This window comes from Macaca mulatta, chromosome 1, assembly GCF_049350105.2.
Source record: "Macaca mulatta isolate MMU2019108-1 chromosome 1, T2T-MMU8v2.0, whole genome shotgun sequence".
Lineage (NCBI taxonomy): Eukaryota > Metazoa > Chordata > Mammalia > Primates > Cercopithecidae > Macaca > Macaca mulatta.
Genome location: NC_133406.1, coordinates 111,839,022 through 111,865,239, shown reverse-complemented (window position 1 = coordinate 111,865,239; position 26,218 = coordinate 111,839,022). Strand labels below are relative to the sequence as shown.

Here is a 26,218-nt window from a genome sequence, read left to right as displayed (position 1 = left end):
ACTACCGTTCAGGTACTCATGCTGTTTGGGTGAGTCAGGGAAGCTGGGAACTCCAGCTGAGGCATGCGGCCCCGCCCCACAGCCACACCAGCAGAGACGTGTGGGAGGCTGGGAGGGAAAGTTCCCAGCAGCAAGTGGGTTGGACCCGGGGGGGGGGGTCAGTGATAGAGGCGTCAGTGGATTGGCCACGTCACGTAAAGTTGACCTTGTTGCCCGAGAGGAAGGGCAAAAGAGGAAGGCTTGGTGATTCCTGGCAATGTCTGTTATGTGGAGAAAAGGCTTCGGCAGCAAACTCCAGAAAAAAACTTCCCAAACCCTTGGACAACTGAGGTTCTGATGTGAAGTTCTGGATGGAAAGCGTGCTGAAGTCTGGTTGAACTAGCAAGCTTTTGTTTGGAGGTCCACCGCCGAAGGCGCACAGGCCTGTGGGAACACGACCGTTGAGACCGGGGGGGTCTAGATGATCCAAGAGGCAGGCAGAGTGTGAGGAGGGGCAGATATCGGGGACACACCCGCGGAGTCCTAGGAAGAGGACCGACCGTGACATGGAGGAGGTCTGGACCTAGGCACTGGGCAGTCACTCGGAGGGGAGGTGCGCGAGTTCCGGTTCGGCGTCGGAGGGAGGGTGGGGCTTCGGCGCAGTTTCCGGAGGGACGGCCAGAGCGCGCGGGGCGGGGCTCCAGCGCCGCAGGTCCAGGCTGCAGTAGGTCCCTGCCACCGCAGGCACGCGGCGGCCGCTGGGCGCGGGATCCGACTCTGGTCGTGATGGAGGCGGGCGGCTTTCTGGACTCGCTCATCTACGGAGCATGCGTGGTCTTCACCCTTGGCATGTTCTCCGCCGGCCTGTGAGAGAGCGGCCGGCTGGGTTGGGGAGGACTAGGAAGTCAGGAAAGGAGAGAGGGGGCAGAGACGTAGCCGCAGCACCTGGCTTGTCCGGAACCGTGATCAAAATGGGATCGGGTTGAGGGGACCGGGGTACAAGGGCGAGGCTGGTCACTAGGCCTGAGGAAGAAGGCAAGATAGCTGGGGGCGGGGGGTGGTCTGCAGTGGTCCGGAAAGGGTGACAGGCATTGGGCATCCGCCTCAAGCACTCTGCTTCTCCCTTCCCACCCCCACCCCTACCTTCGGGGCCCCATTACAGCTCGGACCTCAGGCACATGCGAATGACCCGGAGTGTGGACAACGTCCAGTTCCTGCCCTTTCTCACCACGGAAGTCAAGTGAGGGGGCGACGGCTGCGGCGGTGGGAAAGGCTATCAGAGGGAGGTGGGGGCGGGGCAGGAGGAGCAAGAGTTAAAGAGGCTTGGCCGGACGCAGTGGCTCCCGCCTGTAATCCCAGCACTTTGGGAGGCCGAGACGGGCGGATCACGAGGTCAGGAGATCGAGACCATCCTGGCTAACACGGTGAAACCCCGTCTCTATTAAAAATACAAAAAATTAGCCGGGCGTGGTGGCGGGCGCCTGTAGTCCCAGCTACTTGGGAGGCTGAGGCAGAAGAAATGGCGTGAAACCGGGAGGCAGAGCTTGCAGTGAGCTGAGATCGCGCTACTGCACTCCAGCCTGGGTGACGGAAAAAAAAAAAAAAAAAAAAAAAAGTGAAAGAGGCCCTTTGGGTCCTCCTCTCACACTGAACCCTTTGAGCCATGTCCCTCCCCTCCACCCTGCAGCAACCTGGGCTGGCTGAGTTATGGGGCCTTGAAGGGAGACGGGATCCTCATCGTCGTCAACACAGTGGGTGCTGCGCTTCAGACCCTGTATATCTTGGCATATCTGCATTACTGCCCTCGGAAGGTAGAGTCCCTCCCTTGGACCCACCTCTCTGCTGCACGCCCTGCCTCGCTGGCAGGGCAAACACTACTTCCTAGAAGACTGTAACAGCTGGCACTGCCACCCTTTCCAGGAAGGCCCCTTCAGCCTTGCAGGTCCCCTTCCTCTATGAAGTCAGCCTTCTGAGATTAACACATTTCCCCCATTTAGGCAAGGCTGGTAGCTCTGCCTAGCCTGCGATGCCTATGCTGCCTGCCCTGGGCTTCTGCCAACAAGCTAAGGGGAAAGGGATGATTAGCTCTGCTTCCCTGCTCAATCACACAAGCGTTTATTAAGCTCCTACTGTGTGTGCTAAGCACACAGAAAAAAAACATATCTTTCCCTCCCCTAGAAGTCTCCATTGTTGTGGGTGGATAAGACTTTCCTATCAAGTTGTTGGTGGGAAAGAAGCTGTGACAGTGCAGTGCTGAAGGCCTAGACAGTTTGGCTTCCCCACTGGAGCATGGGAGAAGGCAGGATGAATTAACTCCGGCAGGGAAGTCGGAGAGCATGTCTGGAAGTAAGGCTACTCTCTCCCCTGCAGCGTGTTGTGCTCCTACAGACTGCAACCCTGCTAGGGGTCCTTCTCCTGGGTTATGGCTACTTTTGGCTCCTGGTACCCAACCCTGAGGCCCGGCTTCAGCAGCTGGGCCTCTTCTGCAGTGTCTTCACCATCAGCATGTACCTCTCACCATTGGCTGACTTGGTGAGTGGGGATGTCCAATGAGGTAGGAGAGATGAGTCAGGCTCTCATAGCCACATACTATGGCTTACAGTCCCGAGGAAGGGGAGATTCAAACCCTGGAAGGAGACAAGGCAGTAGAGGTGGGTGAGTGGGAGGCAGGAAAGGTTGGGTGACAGATCAGGGAGGGTGCCTGACCTTTTTCTCGAGGAAATTCTTAGGCAAGTGAAGCTTTACAATGTGCTTGAGCCAAGAGAGTCTTTTATTCTTTCCCACAGGCTAAGGTCATTCAGACTAAATCAACCCAATGTCTCTCCTACCCACTCACCATTGCTACCGTTCTCACCTCTGCCTCCTGGTGCCTCTATGGGTTTCGACTCAGAGATCCCTACATCATGGTAAGCACAACAGGGATGGGGTGACAGGGGTGCAAGGTAGAAAACTGGCTCCTCTCCTCATAGCAGTTCTTGTGATTTCAGGTGTCCAACTTTCCAGGAATCATCACCAGCTTTATCCGCTTCTGGCTTTTCTGGAAGTACCCCCAGGAGCAAGACAGGAACTATTGGTTCCTGCAAACCTGAGGCTGCTCACCTGACCACTGGGCACCTTAGTGCCAACCTGAACCAAAGAGACCTCCTTGTTTCAGCTGGGCCTCCTGTCCAGCTTCCCAGGTGCAGTGGGTTGTGGGAACAAGAGATGACTTTGAGGATAAAGGGACCAAAGAAAGAGCTTTACTTAGATGATTGGTTGGGGCCTAAGAGATGAAATCACTTTATTTTTTAGAGATTTTTTTTTTTAAATTTTGGAGGTTGGGGTGCTATATTTAGAATATGCCTTAAAAGGCTGGGCGTGGTGGCTCACGCCTATAATCCCAGCACTTTGGGAGGCCAAGGTGGGCGGATCACCTGAGGTCAGGAGTTCAAGACCAACCTGACCACCATGGTGAAACCCCGTCTCTACTAAAAATACAAAATTAACTGGGCATGGTGGCACATGCCTGTAATCCCAGCTACTTAGGAGGCTGAGGCAGGAGAATTGCTTGAACCAGGGAGGTGGAGGTTGCAGTGAGCCAAGATCGTGCCATTCTGATATGAATGTGCCTTATATGCCGATATGAATATGCCTTAAAATAAAAGTGTTCCCCACCCCTGCCCATGATGGTTCATTCTCTACTCATGATTCTAAACCTGTCTGGTTTGGTGAAGGGTAAATCCACAGTTATTCTCAGGTTGGTAGGGTAGGCCCAGAAAAGGTATCTCAAAGAACCAAAAGGCTGGAAAGACCCAGAAAGGCCTTAAAAAGAACAAAACTTGGATGTTATGAAGAATGGAAGTTAGGCTTCAAGAAAGTACTTCTGGCCGGGTAAGGTGGCTTATGTCTGTAATTACAGCACTTTGGGAGGCCCAGGCAGGAGGATCACTTGAGCCCAGGAGTTTGAGAACAGCCTGACCAACACAGCGAGACCCTGTCACTACAAAAAATTAAACATTAGCCTGGCGGCGTGGTGGCACATGCCTGTAGTCCCAGCTACTCTGGAGGCTGAGGTGGGAGGATTGTTTGAGCCCGGGAGGGTGAGGCAGCAGTGAGCCATGATTCCACCACTGCATTCCAGCCCGGGCAAAAGAGTGAGACCCTGTCAAAAAAAAAAAAAAGAAGTACGCCGGGTGGCGCGGTGGCTCACGCATGTAATCGCAGCACTTTGGGAGGCTGAGGTGGGCGGATCACGAGGTCAGAAGATCAAGACCATCCTGGCTAACACGGTGAAACCCCGTCTCTGCTAAAAATACAAAAAATTAGCCAGGCGTGGTGGCAGGCGCCTGTAGTCCCAGCTACTCAGGAGGCTGAGCCAGGAGAATGGCGTGAACCCGGGAGGCGGAGCTTGCAGTGAGCGGAGATCGCCCCACTGCACTCCAGCCTGGGCGACAGAGTGAGACTCTGTCTCAGAAAAAAAAAAAAAAGAAGTACTTCCTATAGGGCTGAAAGGACCAAGAAAGTGAAATGTCATTTCCATCCTGAGAGATCTTGAGAAGGCGTCTTTGCCTCCTTGGGAGCAAAAATGGGAATACCAGCATGATGCAAAATACAGGCTGAGATGGCCTCAGGAAGGTGGTTCTTTCACATTCACTTCTCGACAGTTAGTACACTGAATCCCCAACACCCATTTTCCATACTCAAACTAAACGAAGTTAGAAAATACTGGCTCTTTAATGGGGCATGGGAGGAAGGGCTGTCCGGACAAGAATGGGGTCAGGCTGTCAGAAGCGCAGCCCCCTGCGGGCTAAGTCGGCTCGGGCCTCCTGTATCTGGCTCTGCAGCTCGCGTGCGGCGTCCTCGCAGTCATGAAAAGTGGCCACACGATAGCCCACAGTGGCCAGGGCATAGCAGCCGGCGGACACCAGCAAGTAGGCGGGCAGTGGCCACAGGACTTCCTGGCAGGACAAGGGCAGCTCCAGGCCCATGGCTCCCGTGGTCAGGGCCGCCCAGGTGGAGCCCAGGATCGCCAGTCCCCAAAGCCACTGCGCTAATTTCGTCATGGTCACTGCGAGAAAAGAAAACAATGCTCCCCTGAGGAGCAGAAAGGAAAAGCGGACCAAACTCAACCGAAGCCCGCCCAGGGAGAGAGCATTTAAACCAACCGTAGCCAGAGGGGAATCGCCGATCCCAGCGGTCCGAACTTGAGTGCCCACAAAAGGTGGAAGGGTTCCTTCCACCTTGCTACCCCTCTCTATATTTGAGACCCACTCCCCATCTCTCGCCCTCTCCGTTCAGCTTTCAACCTACACTTACCTCTACCCCACGTCTCCCATTCCCCGCGCGGCCCGGATATTCATGTCCGGAAGTCCTCCCTGGCTCACGCTCCGCTTCCGCGCGGCCTTCTGGGAGTTGTAGTTCACATGGCGGTCCTTGGCGTACTCTTGGCCACCGCCTCAGTCTAGGCGGGGTCCAGCGGACTGCGCTCCGCAAACCCGGAGCAGGCTGGGTCTGGAGAGGCCTGGGCGCTGCTTCCCCACCTTGGGCTACGCTCCAGGCTGGCTTGGATCTTGAGGACATCCTTAAATGTTGCAACAAGATGGGAATATAATACTGTTCCCCTTAAACTCAATTCTCCAGAGCTGAAATCCATTCCTTCATTCACTGGTTCATTCATTCGAACATGTCTTTCTTTTCTTTCTTTCCGTTCTTGACAGGGTCTCTCTAGACTGTCTAGGCTGGACAGAACTTTTTTTTTTTTTTGAGACGAAGTCTCGCTCTGTCGCCCATGCTGGAGTACAGTGGCGCGATTTCAGCTCACTGCAACCTCTGTCTCCCAAGCAGCTGGGATTACAGGCGCATGCCACCAAGCCCGGCTAATTTTTGTATTTTTAGTAGAGACGGGTATTTCACTATGTTGGCCAGGTTGGTCTCAAACTCCTGACCTCAAGTGATCTGCCCACCTCAGCCTCCCAAAGTGCTGGGATTACAGGCATGAGCCACTGCGCCCAGCCAGAACATTTACTGATTACCATGATAGACTTTGGAGATACAGAGATATCACGCGACTCGACCCCTCTTTGGATGGAGGGGGAAAGCAGGAGTCAGGGAAACAGTTGCATTGACAACTAACCATGAAGGCTTGAGATTATTGTTAGAACAGAGGTAGTTATATTTTTACAAGGACAACAACGAATATAACTTGGAGCCAGAGGAAGAAGGGCTCCAGGAGGCTGTGTTAAAAAAAAAAAAAAAAAAAAGAAAGAAAAGAAAAGAAAAGAAAGATCGGAAGAATTACGTGAGGTGGTGAAGGCACTGAAAGAAGGAGTATAATTCTTTCGAACATTTTTGGGGATGAATTTATTATACAGAGAAAGAGAAAGAGAGAGAGAGAACTAAGTAAGAGAAAAGGTTAGGCAATTATCAACTTCAGAGGAAACAAAGAGTTATAAAAGAAAGGAAAGACAATTGATAAAAGCCTGTCTTATAAAGACCACATCTGTAGTTTGACAGGTTTATTAACTTGCTGCAACAGAGAGAACACACTAGAGGAACTGTGGGGCAATTCATTAAAAAGGAAGAAATATGGTCATTACAGGTGATATGGTTTGGCTGTGTCCCCACCCAAATTTCAAGTTGATAAGTATCTCCCAGAATTCCCACTTGTTGTGGGAGGGACCCAAGGGGAGATAATTGAATCATGGGGGCCACACTTTTTTTTTTTTTTTTTTGGCGTGATCTCCGCTTACTGCAACCTCCGCCTCCCGGGTTCACGCCATTCTCCTGCCTCAGCCTCCAGAGTAGCTGGGACTACAGGCGCCCGCCACCGCGCCCGGCTAATTTTTTGTATTGTTAGTAGAGACGAGGTTTCACCATGTTAGCCAGGATGGTCTCGATCTCCTGACCTCGTGATCCGCCTGCCTCAGCCTCCCAAAGTGCTGGGATTACAGGCGTGAGCCACCGCGCCCGGCCAATGGGGGCCACTCTTTCACGTGCTATTTTCATGATAGTGAATAAGTCTCACAAGATCTGATGAGTTTATCGGGGTTTCTGCTTTTGCTTCTTCCTCCTTTTTCTCTTGCTGCCACCATGTAAGAAGTGCCTTTTGCCTCCCGCCATGATTCTGAGACCTTCCCAGCCATGTGGAACTGTAAGTCCAATTAAACCTCTTTTTGTTTGCAGTTTCGGGTATGTCTTTATCAGTAATGTGAATATGAACTAATACAACAGGATACTGGAAATGCTTGACTTTAAAATTTATATTTTAAAATTTATTTACTTATTCATTTAGAGTTGAAGTCTCACTATGTTGCCCAGGCTGGGCTCAAACTCCTAGACTCAAGTGATCCTCCTGCCTCAGCCTCCCAAGTAGCTGATACTATAGGCTAGCTAAAAGTTAAATGAAGCACTGTTTTCATAGGTTCGAGGTAAGCATAACTTTAAGTGAAGGGGTCAAGAAGAAGTCCAAGCTGAGGGACCACTTGGAAATTACAAAGTTAAGATAAATGTAGAATATAGTGTCCAAAGGCCGGGCGCGGTGGCTCAAGCCTGTAATCCCAGCACTTTGGGAGGCCGAGACGGGTGGATCACGAGGCCAGGAGATCGAGAGACGATCCCGGCTAACACGGTGAAACCCCATCTCTACTAAAAAAAAATACAAAAAAACTAGCCGGGCGAGGTGGCGGGCGCCTGTAGTCCCAGCTACTCGGGAGGCTGAGGCAGGAGAACGGCGTAAACCCGGGAGGCGGAGCTTGCAGTGAGCTGAGATCCGGCCACTGCACTCCAGCCTGGGTGGCAGAGCAAGACTCCGTCTCAAAAAAAAAAAAAAAAAAATATAGTGTCCAAAAACCCACTATCTAGACTGGGCACAGTGGCTCATGCCTGTAATCCCAACACTTTGGGAGGCCAAAGTAATCCACATGGCTCAGAACTTCTAGCAAGAGTAAGATGTTCCATTCGCACTGACTGATTTCAGACAGCAAAGTTTGTGACTATGATTTTAGAAAATGAAGTTTCTCAGCCTTATGTCTTGGATGTTAATTAACAAAAGCAGTTTTTACAGATTCACAGTCTTAGCACAAACACAAATGGCTCAGCTGTGAAGAAAATTTTCACAGCCGTAACAGTGTAAACACTAAGTATTGATTTAACTAAAAATTGGAGCCGGCCACAGTGGAGCTGTGTTCCCAGAACTTTGGGAGGCCTAGGCCGGAGGGTTGTTGAAGAAATGTAGAGGTAAGTACCAGAAGAAGTAGCGTAGAAACTGGAGCATGGTTGTATATGTAGGTTGTATATGTAAGGGTTAGAGAAGAGGAGCAGGGGATGGTTATTTTTCATTAAAAGCCTTGTAGAGTTACAACTCTTTTTTTTTTTTTTTTCCTATTCTTTTTCTTTTTTTGAGACAAGGTCTTGCTCTGTTGCCCAGGGTGGTGAGCAGTGGTGTGAACACCGTTTACTGCAGCCTCGACCTCCTGGACTCAAGCTATCCTCCCACCTCAGACTCTGGAGCAGCAAGGACTACAGAAGTGGGCCACCACACCCAGCTACTCTGTGTGTGTGTGTGTGTGTGTGTGTGTGTGTGTGTGTGTGTACGTAGACGGGATCTCCCTATGTTGCCCAGGCTGGTCTCAAAATCCTGGGCTCAAGCAATTCACCTCAGCCCCCGCAAAGTGCTGCTATTACAGTCGTGAGCCACCGCGTCCACTGAAGTTACAGCTTTCAGAATTTGTTTAGCGGGTTTTCCGGTTTTCACTTGAAAATGCCCCACCACCCCCCAAAAATTTGTTGAACTAGTTGGCGTTTAAAACTATACACATTCCTTTGTTAAAGTAAAAATTCAAATAAATAAAAACTTTTTTTTTTTTTTGAGACAGAGTCTTGTTCTGTGGCCCAGCCTGGAGTACAGTGGCGTGATCTCGGCTCACTGCAACCTCCGCCTCCCAGGTTCAAGCGATTAGCCTGCCTCAGCGTCCAGAGTAGCTGGGACTACAGGCACACACCACCACACCCAGCAAATGTTTGTATTTTTATTAGAGACGGGGTTTCACCATGTTGGTCAGGCTGGTCTTGAACTCCTGAGCTTGTTGTCCTCACACCTTGGACTCCCAAAGTGCTGGGATTACAGGCGTGAGCCACCATGCCCAGCCCAAACTTTTTTTTTTTTTTTTTGAGCCGGAGTTTCGCTCTTGTCGCCCAGGCTGGAGTGCAAATGACATGGTCTTGGCTCACTGCAACCTCCACCTCCCGGGTTCAAGCAATTCTCCTGCCTCAGCCCCCCGAGTAGCTGGGATTACAGGCTCCCGCCACCATGCCTGGCTAATTTTTGTGTTTTTAGCAGAAACGGGGTTTCACCATGTTGGCCAGGCTGGTCTCAATCTCCTGACCTCAGGTAATTCGCCCCCTTGGTCTCCCAAAGTGCTGGGATTACAGGAGTGAGCCACCGCCCCTGGCCAAAAACATTTTTTAAAACCTGCTATACGACTTCAACGCCCTAGCTGCATCTCCATTTCTACCCCAAATCTTTCTGGTTTCTCAGTCAAGGACTCACTGGTCACAATGACTTTCTTTTTTTTTTTTTTTTTTTTTTTGGAGACGGAGTCTTGCTCTGTCACCCAGGCTGGGGTGCAGTGGCCGGATCTCAGCTCACTGCAAGCTCCACCTCCCGGGTTTACGCCATTCTCCTGCCTCAGCCTCCTGAGTAGCTGGGACTACAGGCGCCCGCCACCTCGCCCGGCTAGTTTTTTGTATTTTTTAGTAGAGATGGGGTTTCACCGTGTTAGCCAGGATGGTCTCGATCTCCTGACCTCGTGATCCACCCGTCTCGGCCTCCCAAAGTGCTGGGATTACAGGCTTGAGCCACCGCGCCCGGCCACAATGACTTTCAAATATTGGCGCACTATAGGGGCTGGACACCAGCACTGCAGATGCAGATCCTGGAAGTCCATTTTATTCACACACAGTAGACTTGGCCCTGAAAGACTGCCACTCCCCAGAACATGTTAGGGGCTTACACCACCACATATAAAGATAGATAATACATTATAAATTTTTTTGGTTTTGGGTTTTTTTTGTTTTTTTTTTTGAGACAGAGCAGAGCCTCGCTCTGTCACCCAGACTGGAGTGCAGTGGTACAATCTCGGCTCACTGCAACCTCTGCCTCCCGAGTTCAAGCGATTCTCCTGCCTCAGCTTTTCGAGTAGCTGGGATTATAGGCGCCTGCCACCATGCCTGGCTAATTTTTGTATTTTCAGTAGAGACGGGGTTTCACCACGCTGGCCTGGCTGGTCTGAAACTCCTGACCTCAGGCGATTCGCCCGCCTCAGCCTCCCAAAGTGCTGGGATTACAGGCATGAGCCACCGCGCCCAGCTAAACGAAGTAGCCACTTTTCTATTCCCATGTATGAATGAGGAAACCACGACACAGAAAGGGCAAAAGGTAAGTAACTAGCTCAAGGTTGTGCAGATGGTAAACAGCAAAGCTGTTCCATTGTACCCAAAACTATATTCTTAGCACTTTCATTCTACTGTGTTGCTGCTACAGGAATGGGCAGGTAGGGTTTATCACAACAGCTGACATCACTATGTGTCAGCTCTATGTCACTATGATTCCTATGTGTCAGGCACTGTGATGAGTGCTTTATGTGCATTATCTCAGTCAATCTTCACAGCAACCATACGAAATAAGTACTACTGGCCGGGCGCAGTGGCTCACACCTGTAATCCCAGCACTTTGGGAGGCTGAGGCGTGTGGATCACTTGAGGTCAGGAGTTGGAGACCAGCCTGGCCGACATGGTAAAACCAGGTCTCCACCAAAAATACAAAATTAGCCAGGTGTGATGGCAGACGCCTATAATCCCAGCTACTCGGGAGGCTGAGGCAGGAGAATTGCTTAAACCTGGGAGATGGAGGTTGCAGTTGCAGTGAGCCAAGATCATGCCATTGGACTCCAGTCTGGGCAAGAGAGTGAGACTCTACCTCAAAAAAAAAAAAAAAGAAAGAAAGAAAGAAAGAGAAATAGGTACTACTATCTCCATTTCACAAATGAGGACACTGAGGCACAACCCAGCCAATCTTCCTCCAGAGCCTGCATACTTTACCACTGCAGTCTAGCGCCTCGTTCCCTAGATTGATGGAACAGAATAAAATGAGAAAATAGATTAGGCATATATACCAATGTAGCATATGATAGAGGCACCATCTCGAGTGAGTGAGGAAAGATGGATTGTTTGAAAAGCATTTGCAACTAGCTTACCGTTTGAAAAGAAATTAAGGTAGATTTGAACCTCACATCTTATACCAAAACAAAGACCCAGAGGATTAAAACAATTTTTTTTTTTTTTTTTTTTGAGACAGAGTCTCACTCTGTCGCCATGCTGGAGTGCAGTGGCGTGACCTTGGCTCACTGCAACCTCCGACTCCCTGGTTCAAGCGATTCTCCTGCCTCAGCCTCCTGAGTAGCTGGGACTACTGGCACACACCACCATGCCCAGCTAATTTTTGTATTTTTAGTAGAGACAGGGTTTCACCATGTTGGCCAGGATGGTCTCGATCTCCTGACCTTGTGATGGCCCACCTTGGCCTCCCAAAGTGCTAGGATTATAGGTGTGAGCCACCGTGCCCAATCCAAAACAATTTTAATGTAAAAAGTGAAACTCTAAATATGCTGCAAGCAAATGTGGTTCATGTTTCTCTAATGCTCAGCTCAAGTATCATGTCTCCCAGGCAGCCTTCCTGCGCCTTGATTCTGTCCCGCAGGGTTGGCCCCCATCTCCCTCGTCTGTGCTCTCATCAACTCTCTTTTATAGATGGCAATAACCATATTGTGCTGCACGGATTTTGTTTCTCTGCCTATCCTGCCCCCAGGACCATTGTATCCCCAAGATCAAGCACAGTGTGGGAAATGTAGCCGGGTTTCCATAAATGTAAGATGAGTGAGCGCGAGAGAGGACAGTTTGGCATTAGATGGTCTCTAGAAAAACTGACCTAGCTTTCCTGGTCCCAGGAAATACAACTACTCCAGAGAACCCAGTCTGCCAGACACAGGGTGTTTGGCCTTGAATAGCACTGGACAAAAGACAGAATATTCTTACAGTCCAACTCCTTTCTCTTCAATCTCTCTGCAGATCATTACCCTTCCACTACTACCTCAGGATGAAGTACATGTGATTACAATAGGATATGAGAGGCAGAGCAGCTTGGGAGTTAAAAATTGGGGTTTTGGGGAACATGTCATCAGGACCTCCTGAGGCTGTGTCATGGTAAAAAAAAAAAATAATAATTTTTTTTTAACTTGGGCTTTTGCTGGGCATGTTGGCTCATACCTGTAATCCCAGCATTTTGGGAGGACAAGGCAGGAGGATCACGTGAGGCCAGGAGTTTGAGACCAGGCTGGACAACATAGTGAGATCTGGTCTCTATACAAAAATATATTAAAAATGGACAGGCACGGTAGCTCACACCTATAATCCCAGCACTTTGGGAGGCTGAGGCAGGTGGATCACCAGGTCAGGAGTTCGAGACCAGCCCGGCCAACATGGTGAAACGCCATCTCTACTAAAAATGCAAAAGTTAGCCGGGAGTGGTGGTGCACACCTGTAATCCCAGCTACTGAGGAGGCTGAGGCAGGAGAATCGTTTGAACCCGGGAGGCAGAGGTTGCAGTGAGCCAAGATCATGCCACTGCACTCCAGCCTGGGCAATAGAGCAAGACTCTGTCTCAAAATAAATACATTATATATATATATGTATATGTGTGTGTGTGTGTGTGTGTGTGTGTGTATATGTATGTGTGTGTATATATATGTAAATATTTTAGCTGGGCATAGTAGAGCACGCCTATAATTCTAGCTACTCCAGAACCTGAGGCAGGAGGATTGCTTGAGCCCAGTGAAGCAATTTGGGAGACAAATTCCTAATCTAAGAGCCTCTGTACTGAAGATAAAAGGATATGCAAAGTTAAACAGAACACAGAGAAGGAGAGGACTATCTGGAGGGAAGGCTTCTAAGAGGCCCAGAAGCCTGAGTTGATACTCGAAAGATGAGTAAGAGTTGTTTAGGTGAGGGGAGGGGGCATGTAAGGCCAAGGGAACAGCTTGAATGCGAGGCCTGAAAGTTCATGGTGGGCAATCTTTTGTGGCTGTGTCTGAGACAAAGAATGTTTCATGGGGGGAGTGGCAGGGATGAGGTTGGAAAAACTGGCCAGGGTCAAGTGATTAAAGACCCGTTAAAAGTATTTGTGGGCTGGGCGAGGTGGCCCACGCCTGTAACCCCAGCACTTTGGGAGGCTGAGGCGGGCAGATCACTTGTGTTCAGAAGCTCAAGACTAGCCTGGCCAACATGGCAAAACCCCCTCTTTACTAAAAATACAAAAATTAGCTGGGCACAGTGGCATGCACCTGTAATCACAGCTACTTGGGAGACTGAGGTGGGAGAATCGCTTGAACCCGGTAGGCGGAGGTCGCAGTGAGCCGAGGTTGCACCACTCCATTCCAGCCTGGGTGACAGAGCAAGACTCTCTCAAATAAATAAAAGTATTTGTGTTGGGCACTTCACCTGTAAAGATACATATAGGACTGAAAATAAAGGGAAAAGATATTCCATGCCAATGGAAAGTAAAGCAGAGCAGGAGTAGCTATACTTATATCTGACAAAGTAAATTTCAAGACAAAAACTGTAAGACAAAGAAGCTCATTATGTAATGATAAAGGGGTCAATTCAGCAAGGGGTTATGATAGTTATAAATATATATGCAGCCAACAGTGGAGCATCTGCATATATAAAGCAAATACTATTAGAGCTAAAGAATAGAAGAAGAAGAGAGAAGAACGACCCCCCGGACCGACCAAAGCCTGCGCACCCAGCGCCTACATTCCGCCGCTGTTGCCACCGCCATGCCCAAGGGAAAGGCTGAAGGGGATCCTAAAGGAGATAAAACCAAGGTGAACGACAAACCACAGAGAAGATCCACGAGGTTGTCTGCTAAATCTGCTCCTCCAAAGCCAGAGCCCAAGCCTAAAAAGACCCCTGCAAAGAATGGAGAGAAGGTACCCAAAGAAAAAAAGGGAAAAGCTGATGCTGGCAAGGAGGAGAATAACCCTGCAGAAAATGGAGATGCCAAAACAGACCAGGAACAGAAAGCTGAAGGTGCTGGAGATGCCAGGGGAAGTGTGTGCATTTTTTATAACTGTGTACTTCTGGTTCACGTCTCCTGGGTTCACACCATTCTCCTGCCTCAGCCTCCCGAGTAGCTCAGACTACAGGCACGCACCACCACGCCCAGCAAATCTTTGTATTTTTATTATAGACGGGGTTTCACCATGTTGCTCAGGCTGGTCTCAAACTCCTGAGCTTGTTATCCTCCCACCTCGGCCTTCCAAAGTGTTGGGATTACAGGCATGAGCCACTGGGCTTGGCCCAGATTTTTTTTTAAAGCTATGTTGTTAGCACACAGAACACTTCATTGTCGTTTTTGGGAGAAGGAGCAAATGTCACTAATAGAATCTCTGAAGCTGGATTGATGTGGGGAAATTATCTTTTCCCTCTAGTTCTGAGAGACTTCCTCTTGGCTCCCAGGAGGAGGGATTCCCTGACTTTGACACACATGGCCACCTTGGCACAAAAGCCTTGTGGGAGGGAAAAACAAATTTGTTTTTATGTCCTCTTATCCCTTTCCCTCTTTCAGCATAGATTTAACTCCCTTAAGCCCAGACATCTGTTGAGACCTGACCTCCAATCATTGGTTACTAGTGTGTCAGGCAATCTGGACTTTCCAGTGATGTCACTGAGATGGCACCTGTCAAAACAGCAGTGGTGCCGGGTGCGGTGGCTCATGCCTGTAATCCCAACATTCTGGGAGGCTGAGGCGGGCAGATCACCTGAGGTCGAGAGTTCAAGACCAGCCTGGCCAATATGGTGAAACCCCTTCTCTACTAAAAATACAAAAAATTAGCTGGGTGTGGTGGTGGATGCCTGTAATCCCAGCTACTTGGGAGACTGAGGCAGGAGAATCTCTTGAACCTGGGAGGCGAAGGTTGCAGTGAGCCGAGATTGTGCCACTGCACTCCAGCCTGGGCACAACAGAGCAAGACTGTGTCTCAAAAAAAAAAAAAAGTAGTGGTTCTGTTTCTAGATTGTGGATCTTCAGATAAATTCTGCCATTTTTATTTCACTTCCTGAAAGTCAGGGTCGGCTTGTGAAAAGTTGTTAAACAACATGCTAAATATGAAATGTCAACCCTCACTCTAAACTTTCCCTGTTCAGAGCATCAGATGAAGACTTCATTGGGTTTTATAGTGGCTTCCTGAGTTTGGTAGTCCATTGAAGAAGGGAGTTGGAAAGTTGTTGTATAGTGTTAACGATTGTCTGCCCACGTCCTGCCTGAAATACCATGACGGTTTATGCAAAGTATCTTTAATAAAGCTGGATACAGTTTGGCTTGGGAAAAAAAAAAAAAAGAATAAACAGCTGGAGACTTCAACACCTGACTTTCAGCATTGGACAGACATCCCAGACAGAAAATCAACAAAGAAACATCGGACTTAATCTGCACTACAGAACAAATGGACCTAATATTTACAGAACATTTCATCCAGTGGCTACTTCTCACACATTCTTCTCCTCAGCATAGGGATCATTCTCAAGGATAGAACATATGTTACTCCCAAAACAAGTCTTAAAACATTCAATTCAAAGAAAATTGAAATAATATCAAACATCTTCTCTGACCACAGTGGAATAAAACTGGAAATCAATAACAAAAGGAATTTTGGAAACTATTCAAATACATGGAAATTAAACAATATGCTCCTGAATGACCAGTGGGTCAATGAAGAAATTAAGAAGGAAATTGAAAAATGTCTTGAAACAAATGATAATGGAAACACAACGTACTAACACCTGTGGGATACAGTGAAAGTAGTACTAAGAGGGAAATTTATAGCTATAAGTGCCTACATCAAAAAAGAGGAAAAACAGCCTGGGCAACACGGCAAAACTTTGCCTCTACAAAAACACAAAAATTAGCCGGACGGGGTGGTGTGCACCTATAGTCCCAGCTACTTGGGAGGCTGAGGTGGGAGGATCACTTGAGCCTGGGAGATCGAGGCTGCTGTTGGCCATGATTCTCGACACTGCACTCCAGCCTGGGCAACAGAGCGAGACCCTGTCTCAAAAAAAAAAAAAAGAAGAAGAAGAAAAATAACCAAATAACCGAATGATACATGTTAAAGAACTTGAAGAGGCAGAGCAAACTGAACCCAAAATTAGGAGAAGAAAATAAATAATAAGGTTCAGATCAGAAATAAATGAATTTGGGCCGGGCACATTGGCTCACGCCTGTAATCCTAGCACTTTGGGAGGCCGAGCGGGGGAGATTGTCTGAGCTCAGGAGTTCGAGACTAGCCTGGGCAACACAGTGAAATCCTGTCTCTACTAAAATACAAAAAATTAGCTGGGTGTGGCAGCATGCGCCTGTAGTCCCAGCTACTCAGGCTGAGGCAGGAGAATTGCTTGAACCTGGGAGGCAGAGATTGTAGTGAGCTGAGATTGCACCACTGCACTCCAGCCCAGGCGACAGAGTAAGACTCTGTCAAAAAAAAAAAAAAGAGAGAGAGAGAAGGAAGGAAGGAAGGAAGGAAGGAAGGAAGGAAGGAAGGAAGGAAGGAAGGAAGGAAGGAAGGAAGGAGAAAGAAATGAATTTGAAATGAAGAAAATCCCATCTCTACTAAAAATACAAAAAATAGCTGGTCGTGGTGGCATGCACCTGTAACCCCAGCTACTCTGGAAGCTGAGGCAAAAGAATCATTTGAACCTGGGAGGCAGGGTTTGCAGTGATCCAAGATCGTGCCACTGCACTCCATCCTGGGCAACAGAGCAAGACTCCAGCTCAAAAAAGAAATAATAAAAATAAAAATATAAAATAAAAAAGATCAGGCCAGGCGCAGTGGCTCATGCCTGTAATCCCAGCACTTTGGGAGGTCCAGGCAGGCAGATCACCTGAGGTCAGGAGTTCAAGACCGGTCTGGCCAAGATAGTGAAGACCCATCTCTACAAAAAATACAAAAAATTAGCTGGGTGTGGTGGCGGGTGCCTGTAATCCCAGCTACTCGGGACGTTGAGGCAGGAAAATCACTTGAACCTGGGAGGCAGAGGTTGCAGTGAGCCGAGATCGCACTACTGCACTCCAGCCTGGGTGACAGAGTGACTCTGTCTCAAAAAATAAATAAATAAATAAATTTAAAAAGATCAACGAACAAAAAGTTGTTTTTTTAAAAAGATAAACAAAATTGACAAACGTTTAGCCAGACTAAGAAAAGAAAAAGAAAAGACCCAAATAAATAAAAGCATAGATTAAAAAGGGGACAGTGCATCTAATACCGCAGAAATTCAAGGGCTCACTAGTGGCTACTATGAGCAACTATATGCCAATAAATTGCAAAATCCAGAAGAAAATGATAAATTCCTAGATACATCTAACCTACCTGGATTGAACCATGAAAAAATCCAAAACCCAAATAGAGCAATAACAAGTCATGAGATCAAAGCTGTAATAAAGTCTCCCAGTAGGCTGGGCATGGTGGCTCATGACTGTAATCACAGCACCTTAGGAGACCAACGTGGGAGGATCGCTAGAGCCCAGGAGTTAGAGATCAACCTAGACAACATAGAGAGACCCTGTCTATATTTTTAAAAAGAAAAAAAAAGTCCAGGCACAGGGGCTCACGCCTGTAATCCCAACACTCTGGCAAGCCAAGGTGGTGGATCACTTGAGGTCAGGAGTTCCAGAGCTACCTGGCCAACATGGCGAAACCTGTCTCTACTAAAATTACAAAAATTAGCCAGGTGTGGTGGTGCGTGCCTGTAATCCCAGCTGCTCAGGAGTCTGAGGCAGGAGAATCACTTGAACCCGGGAGGCGGAGGTTGCAGTGAGTGAAGATCATGCCACTGCACTCCAGCTTGGGTGACAGAGCGAGAGTCCGTCTCAAAAAAAAAAAAGAGGCCAGGCGTGGTGGGTCACAGCTGTAATCCCAGCACTTTGGGAGGCCAAGGCAGGTGGATCACGTGAGGTCAGGAGTTCAAGACCAGCCTGGCCAACAAGCTGAAACCCCATCTCTACTAAAAATACAAAAATTAGGCCTGGCACGGTGGCTCACGCCTGTAATCCCAGCACTTTGGGAGGCCAAGGCAGGCAGATCACCTGAGGTCGGGAGTTTGAGACCAGCCTGACCAACATGGAGAAACTCTGTCTCTACTAAAAATACAAAATTAGCTGGGCATGATGACACATGCCTGTATTCCCAGCTACTCAGGAGGCTGAGGCAGGAGAATTGCTTGAACCCGGGAGGCAGAGGGTGCAGTGAGCTGAGATCGTGCCATTGCACCCCAGTCTGGGCAACAAGAGCAAAACTCTGTCTCAAAAAACAAAACAACAAAAAAAAATTAGTCTGGTGTGGTGGCAGGCGCCTGTAATCCCAGCTACTCGGAAGGCTGAGGCAGGAGAATCACTTGAACCCCGGCAGCAGAGGTTGCAGTGAGCCAAGATCGCGCAACTGCACTCCAGCCTGGGCGACACAGTGAGACTCTATCTCAAAAAAAAATTTACCCAGCTGTAGTCCCAGCTACTTGGGAGGCTGAGGCAGGAGAGTCACTTAAACCTGGGAGGTGGAGGTTGCAGTGAGTCAAGATTGCACCACTGCACTCCAGCCTGGGCGGCAGAGAGAGACTCTGTCTCAAAAGTAAATAAATAAATATTTTTTAAAAATACAAAAAATAAAAAGTTAGCCAGGCGTGGATCCCAGCTACTCAGGAGGTTGAAGCAGAAGAATCACTTGAACCCAGGAGATGGAGGTTGCAGTGAGCCAAGATCACGCCATTGCACTCCAGCCTGGGTAACAGAGTGAGACTCTCTTGTTTTTTTTCGTTTTTGTTTTTTGAGATAGAGTTTCGCTCTTGTTGCTCTCAGGCTGGAGTGCAATGGCCCAATCTCTGCTCACTGCAACCTCTGCCTCCCAGGTTCAAACGATTTCTCCCACCTCAGCCTGCCGAGTAGCTGGGATTACAGGCATGAGCCACCATCCCTAACTAATTTTGTATTTTGAATAGAGATGTGGTTCCTCCACGTTGGTCAGGCTGGTCTCGAACTCCCGACCTCAGGTGATCTACCTGCCTCAGCCTCCCAAAGTGCTGGGATTACAGGTGTGAGCCACTGCGCCCGGCCTAAAACTCTATCTCAAAAAAGAAAAAAAAAATTTAAAGAATAACTAATACCAGTCCTACTCAAACTGTTCCAAAATATAGAGGAGGAGGGAATACTTCCAAATTCATTATACAAGGCAGATATTCCTGATACCAAAACCAGACAAAGACACATGAAGAAAAGAAAACTACAGACCAATATCTCTCATAAATATTGATGCAAAAATTCTTAGCAAAATACTAGCAAAGAAAATTCAATAATTCATTAAAAAGATCATTCATTGGCCAGGCGCGGTGGGTTATGCCTGTAATCCCAGCACTTGGGAAGGCTGAGGTAGGCAGATCACGAGGTCAGGAGATGGAGACCATCCCGGCTAATACAGTGAAACCCTGTCTGTACTAAAAATACAAAAAAATTAGCCAGGCGTTGTGGCGGGAGCCTGTAGTCCCAGCTACTCGGGAGGCTGAGGCAGGAGAATGGCGTGAATCCGGGAGGCGGAGCTTGCAGTGAGCTGAGATTGCGCCACTGCACCCCAACCTGGGTGACAGAGCGAGACTCTGTCTCAAAAAAAAAACAAAAAAACAGGCCGGGCGCGATGGCTCAAGCCTGTAATCCCAGCACTTTGGGAGGCCGAGACGGGCAGATCACGAGGTCAGGAGATCGAGACCATCCTGGCTAACACAGTGAAACCCCGTCTCTACTAAAAAATACAAAAAACTAGCTGGGCGAGGTGGCGGGGCGCCTGTAGTCCCAGCTACACGGGAGGCTGAGGCAGGAGAATGGCATAAACCTGGGAGGCGGAGCTTGCAGTGAGCTGAGATCTGGCTACTGCACTCCAGCCCGGAGGACAGAGCAAGACTCCGTCCCAAAAGAAAATTAAAAAAAAAAAAAAAAAAAAAACAGATTAAAAAAAAAGACCATTCATCATGACCAGGTGGGATTTATCCCGGGGATGCAAAGATGGTTCAACTTATGCAAATCAATCAATGTGAAGCATCATATCAACAGAATGAAGTACAAAAACCATATGGTCATTTCAATTGATGCTAAGAAAACATTTGATAAAGTTCAACATCGCTTCATGATAAAAACCCTCAAAAAATGAATATAGAAGGAACATACGTCAACATATTAAATGCCATATATGACAGACCCATAGCTAGTAAAATACTGACTGCAGAGAGACTGAAAGCCTTTCCTCTTAGATCTAGAACATGACAAGGATGCCCACTTTGACCATTGTTATTCAGTATAGTACTGCAAGTTTTAGCTAGAGCAATCAGACAAGAGAAAGAAATGAAGAGCATCCAAACTGGAAAGGAAGAAGTCAAATTATCCTTGTTTGTGGGTGATATGATCTTATATTTGGAAAAACCTGGACTTCACACACACAAAAAACGTTAGAACTGATAAACAAATTCAGTAAAGTTGCAGGATACAAAGTGAACATACAAAAATCAGTAGCATTTCTCTAAGACAACAGTTAACAATCCGAAACAGAAATCAAGAAAGAAATCCCATGTACAATAGCCACTAATAAAGTTAAATATCTCAGAATTAACTTAGCCAAAGAAGTGAAAGATCTCTACAATGAAAACTATAAAACACTGATGAAGCTGGGAGCTGTGGCTCATGCCTATAATGCCAGCACTCTGGGAGGCCAAAGTGGGAGGATTGCTTGAGCTTTGTTTAAGGATTGTTTGAGACCAGTCTGGGCAACATAGTGAGACCCCATCTCTACAAAAATAAATAAATAAGAAAGAAAGGCTAGGCACAGTGGTTCATGCCTGTAATCCCAGCACTTTGGGAGGCCGAGGCAGGTGATTCACCTGAGGCCAGGAGTTCAAGAGCAGCCTGGCAAACATGCTGAGACCCTGTCTCTACTAAAAATGCAAAAATGAGCCGGGTGTGATGGTGTGCACCTGTAGTCCCAGCTACTCGGAAACCTGAGGCAGGAGAATCGCTTGAACCTAGGAGGCAGAGGTTGCAGTGAGAGAAGATCATGCCACTGCACTCCAGCCTGGGCAACAGTGTGAGACTCCATCTCAAAAATAAATAAATAAATAAATGAGAAAGAAAAAGCATGGCCGGGCGCGGTGGCTCAAGCCTGTAATCCCAGCACTTTGGGAGGCCGAGACGGGCGGATCACGAGGTCAGGAGATCGAGACCATCCTGGCTAACACAGTGAAACCCCGTCTCTACTAAAAATACAAAAAAACTTAGCCGGGCGAGGTGGCAGGCGCCTGTAGTCCCAGCTACTCGGGAGGCTGAGGCAGGAGAATGGCGTAAACCCGGGAGGTAGAGCTTGCAGTGAGCCAAGATCGTGCCACTGCACTCCAGCCTGGGTGACAGAGTGAGACTCCGTCTCAAAAAAAAAAAAAAAAAAAAGAAAGAAAAAGAAAAAGCATAAAACACTGATGAAAGAAATTGAAGAAGACACAAAAATATAGAAAGATATTCCAAGTTCGTGGATTGGAAAAATCAATATTGTTAAAATGTCTATACTACCCAAAGCAATCTACAGATTCGACAAAATCCCTATCAAAATACTAATGACATTCTTCACGAAAATAGACAAAACAATCCTAAAGGTTGTATGGAATCACAAAAGACCCAGGACAGCCAAAGCTATCTTGAACAAAAAGAATAAAACTGGAGGAATACATTACGTGATTTCAAATTATACTACAGAACTATAGTATGCAAAACAGTATGGTACTGGTATAAAAACAAACACATAGATCAATGGCAGAACAGAGAACCTGGAAACAAATTCACACACCTACAGTGAACTCATTTTTGACATTGGGGAAAAAACATTCTTTTTAATAAATGGTGCTGGGATAACTAGATATTCATATGCAGAAGAATGAAACAAGGGAGGCAGATTGCACAGGAAAACAAATGGATGAAACTTGACCCGTCTCTCACCACATACAAAAATCTAATCAAAATGGATTAAAGACTTAAATCTAAGACCTCAAACTATGAAACTGCTACAAGAAAACATTGAGGAAACTCCAGGACACTGGTCTGGGCAAAAATTTCTTGAGCAATATACCATAAGAACAGGCAACTAAAGTAAAAATGGACAAATGAGATCACATCAGGATAAAAAGCACAACAAAGGAAATAACAACAAAGTGAAGAGACAACCCACAGAATGGAAGAAAATATTTGCTAACTACTCATCTGATAAGGGATTAATAACCAGAATATATAAGGAGCTTAAACAACTCTTTAGGAAAAAAAATCTAATAATCTGATTTTTAAAATGGGCATAAGATTTGAATAGACATTTCTCAAAAGAAAACATACAAATGGCAAACAGACATATGGAAAGGTGCTCAACATCATTGATCATCAGAGAACTGCACATAAAAACTACAATGGAATATCATCTTGCCCCAGTTAAAATGGCTTGTATCCAAAAGACAAGTAATAATCAATACTGGCAAGGATGTGGAGGAAAGTGAACCCTCCTACACTGTTGGTGGGAATGTAAATTAGTGCAAGCAGAGTTTACAGATGCCTCAAAAAAACTAAATATAGAGCTACCATGTAATCCAGTAATCCCACTGCTGGGTGTATACCAAAAGAGAAAGGAAATCAGTATATCAAAGAGATACCTGCACCCGCATGTTCGTTGCAGCACTGTTCACAATAGTCAAGATTTGGAAGCAACATAAGTGTCCATCAGCAGATGAATGGATAAGAAAAATGTGGCACATATACACAATGGAGTACTATTCAGCCATAAAAAGGAATTAAATTCTGTCATTTGCAACAACATGGATGGAACTGGAGGTCATTATGTTAAGTGATATAAGCCAGGCACAGAAAGACAAACATCACATGTTCTCACTTATTTGTGGGTTCTTAAAATCAAAACAGACTGGGGGCAGTGGCTCATGCCCGTAATCCCAGCACTTTGGGAGGCTGAAGTGGGTGGATCACCTGAGGTCAGGAGTTCAAGACCAGCCTGGCCAACATGGTAAAACCCCATCTCTACTAAAAATACAAATGTTAGCTGGGCATGGTGGCAGGCGCCTGTAATACTAGCTACACAGGAGGCTGAGGCAGGAGAATCACTTGAACCTAGGAGCCGGAGGTTGCAGTGACCCAAAATCATGCCATTGCACTCCAGCCTGGGCGATAAGAGCGAAACTCTGTCTCAAAAAATAAATAAAAAATAAAAAATAGGCCAGGCACAATGGCTCACACCTGTAATCCCAGCACTTTGGGAGGCTGAGATGGGCAGATCACGAGGTCAAGAGATCAAGACCATCCTGGCTAACACAGTGAAACCCCATCTCTACTAAAAATATAAAAAATTAGCGAGGTGTGGTGGCACGCACCTGTAGTCCCAGCTACTCGGGAGGCTGAGGCAGAAGAATCACTTGAACCTGGGAGGTTGCAGTGAGCCAAGATCGCGCCACTGCACTCCAGCCAGGGCGACAGAGTGAGACTCTGTCTCAAAAAAAATTTTTTTAATAAAATAAAATAAAGTAAAAAAACACAAACAAAAATAAAAATAAAATAAAAACAATTGAACTCATGGAGACGGAGAATAGAAAGATGGTTATCAGAGTCTGGGAAGGATAGTAGGGAGGTGTAGGGATGGTTAATGGGTACAAAAAATAGCTAGAATGAATAAGACCTTGTAGTTAATAGCACAACAGGGGGATTATAGTTAATAATAATTTAATTGTACATTTAAAAATAACTAAAAGACAATAATTGGATTGTTTGTAACACAAAGGATAAATGTTTGAGGGAATGGATACCTAATTTTCCACGATGTGATTATTACACTTTGCATGCCTACACCAAGATATCTCATGTACCTCATAAATATATACACCCACTATGTACCCACAAAAATTAAAAAGAAAAGGTTTTTTTTTTTTTTTTTTTTTTTTGAGACAGTCTCTCTGTCGCCGAGGCTGGAGTGCAGTGGCATGATCTCTATTCACTGCAAATTCCACCTCCCAGGCTCAAGCAATTCTCCTGCCTCAACCTCCCAACCAAGTCGCTGGGAAAACAGGCGCCCACCACCATGTCCGCCTAATTTTTGTATTTTTAGTAGAGATGGGGTTTCACCATGTTGGCTGGGCTGGTTTCGAACTCCTGACTTCAAATGATCTGCCTGCCTCGGCCTCCCAAAGTGCTGGGATTACAGGCATGAGCCACCACGCCTGGCCACAATTTTAAATAAGTATAAATAAATAAATAAAACTGTATCAATGGACTTTTCATACTCTGTTATATTACGATTCATTGGTTTCTCTTGAACTTTGCATAGATCCCTTACTCTTGTGTAATTTTGTAATATTTGAAGATATTCATATTGACTTACCAAGTGATGCCAATCTTCCAACATGTTGACACTTTATTATACAAATGCTTCTCAACTGACTTCTGATGGGGCTACACCCCCATAAGTCCATCATAAGTTGAAAATACTGTAAGTTGAAATGAGTTTAAGACACCTAAACCACTAAACATACAGCTTGGACTAGCCTACCTCAAACATGCTCAAAACACTTACATTAGCCTACAGTTGGGCAAAACCATCTAACACAAAGCCTATTTTATAATAAATTATTGATTTATTGAATACTATGCTGAAAGTGAGAACAGAATGGCCATATGAGTACTCAAGTTGGGGTTTCTATCGAATGAATGTCACTTTCACGCCATTGTAAAATTGAGAAATCATATATTGAACCATTATAAGTTGGGGACCATCTATCCAATAAGAACAAATAAAACTGCCAGGCGCGGTGGCTCACGCCGATAATTCCAGCACTTTGGGAGGCCGAGGTGGGCGGATCACGAGGTCAGGAGATCGAGACCATCCTGGCTAACATGGTGAAACCCCGTCTCTACTAAAAATACAAAAAAAAATTAGCCGGGCGAGGTGGCGGGCGCCTGTAGTCCCCGCTACTCCGGAGGCTGAGGCAGGAGAATGGTGTGAACCCGGGAGGCGGAGCTTGCAGTGAGCCGAGATCGCGCCACTGCACTCCAGCCTGGGCGACAGAGCGAGACTCCGTCTCAAAAAAAAAAAAAGTCTTTGTGTTGGGGAACAGTTGGTCCCTCCAATAGTGGCCCCACCCCTTAGAGGGATGAGCAACCCCCTTGTATACCTGTCAAGCAGTAGGGATTTCTGGATGTCCACAGGTGTCAAGTTAATTACTAGGTCCTTGGGGAAGGTTTCAGGTAGTCAGGTTGTGTTGACTTCATCCCTGCCCTCAGGGCACCCACAGTTCCATAGGGCAACAGGACAAAAGCACATGTAATTAACAAAAACAAGTACTTACAAAATTACAGACAAACTTTTAAAAGGGGAGTAGTGGAGAAGGGGCTGGGTGAGTCAGGGTTTCCTAGAGAAGATAAGCTACAAGAGACCAAGATGGGAAAAGATGATAGCCTGAAGGTGGACAGACTCAGCAACAGGTCTGAGTGGCTGAGAAAAACATCTGGATCATTCTGAGGATTCAGCAATTTGGAGCTGATGCAGGGTAGAAGTTGAGTTTCAACAAAGAGCTCAAAGTACAAGAGTGGTATGTTGCCAGTGGGGTTCTCTCCTTCCCCTTCCCCTTCCTCTTCTCCTTCTCTTTTTTTGAGATGGAGCTTTGTTCTTGTTGCCCAGGCTGGAGTACAATGGCACGATCTTGGCTCACCACAACCTCCGCCTCCCAGGTTCAAGCGATTCTCCTGCCTCAGCCCTCTGACTAGCTGGGATTACAGGCATGTGCCACCATGCCTGGCTAATTTTGTATTTTTAGTAGAGAGGGGGCGTCTCCGTGTTGGTCAGGCTGGTCTTGAACTCTCGACCTCAGGTGATCTGCCCGCCTCAGCCTCCCAAAGTGCTGGGATTACAGGAGTGAGCCACGGCACCTGGCCCTTGGTTCTTCTTTTAATAAACATTTGTTGAACAGCTACTCTATGCCAAATGGCATTCTCGTGGACAAAATAGACAAATTCTCTGCCTTCAATGAAGCTTATACTCTAGTGATGGGAGACAGACAAGACAAAAATAAAGTATTTAATATACCAACTAAA

The 26,218-nt window shown here is 47.0% G+C and overlaps 2 protein-coding genes and 1 non-coding gene across 19 annotated transcripts; 2 read left to right on the top strand and 1 right to left on the bottom strand.

The window, feature by feature from the left end:
* The first annotated feature begins 194 nt into the window (after positions 1-194).
* On the top strand, positions 195-26,218 carry SLC50A1 (solute carrier family 50 member 1). 16 transcript variants are annotated; one of them, XR_013397661.1, is made up of 7 exons: positions 706-845; positions 1,142-1,219; positions 1,667-1,790; positions 2,766-2,885; positions 2,967-3,158; positions 3,878-3,988; positions 25,904-26,218. XR_013397661.1 is itself a non-coding variant. In XM_015111147.3 (6 exons), the coding sequence occupies exons 2-6, from the start codon at positions 1,158-1,160 to the stop codon at positions 3,066-3,068; spliced, it is 570 nt and encodes a 189-aa protein (XP_014966633.2). In that variant the 5' UTR covers positions 195-554; positions 1,142-1,157; the 3' UTR covers positions 3,069-3,640. The 16 variants fall into 16 exon arrangements, 13 of the variants coding, with proteins under 13 accessions (XP_014966633.2, XP_014966641.2, XP_077800968.1 ...); XR_013397658.1 differs by lacking the exon at positions 25,904-26,218 and adding an exon at positions 2,350-2,511 and having other exon boundaries at positions 3,878-3,997; XM_015111147.3 differs by lacking the exons at positions 706-845; positions 3,878-3,988; positions 25,904-26,218 and adding exons at positions 195-554; positions 2,350-2,511 and having other exon boundaries at positions 2,967-3,640.
* DPM3 (dolichyl-phosphate mannosyltransferase subunit 3, regulatory) lies at positions 4,674-5,318 on the bottom strand. Of its 2 annotated transcripts, none has more exons than XM_001115254.4 (2): positions 5,275-5,318; positions 4,674-5,052 (listed from the first exon to the last, which is right to left on the bottom strand). In XM_001115254.4, exon 2 carries the CDS (start codon positions 5,019-5,021, stop codon positions 4,743-4,745), a length of 279 nt encoding a protein of 92 aa, XP_001115254.1. In that variant the 5' UTR covers positions 5,022-5,052; positions 5,275-5,318; the 3' UTR covers positions 4,674-4,742. The 2 variants fall into 2 exon arrangements, with proteins under 2 accessions (XP_001115254.1, XP_001115270.1); XM_001115270.5 differs by having other exon boundaries at positions 4,674-5,026.
* LOC114675024 (U7 small nuclear RNA) lies at positions 8,663-8,724 on the top strand. Its single transcript, XR_003726110.1, has one exon. It is a non-coding gene; the product is annotated as a U7 small nuclear RNA (small nuclear RNA).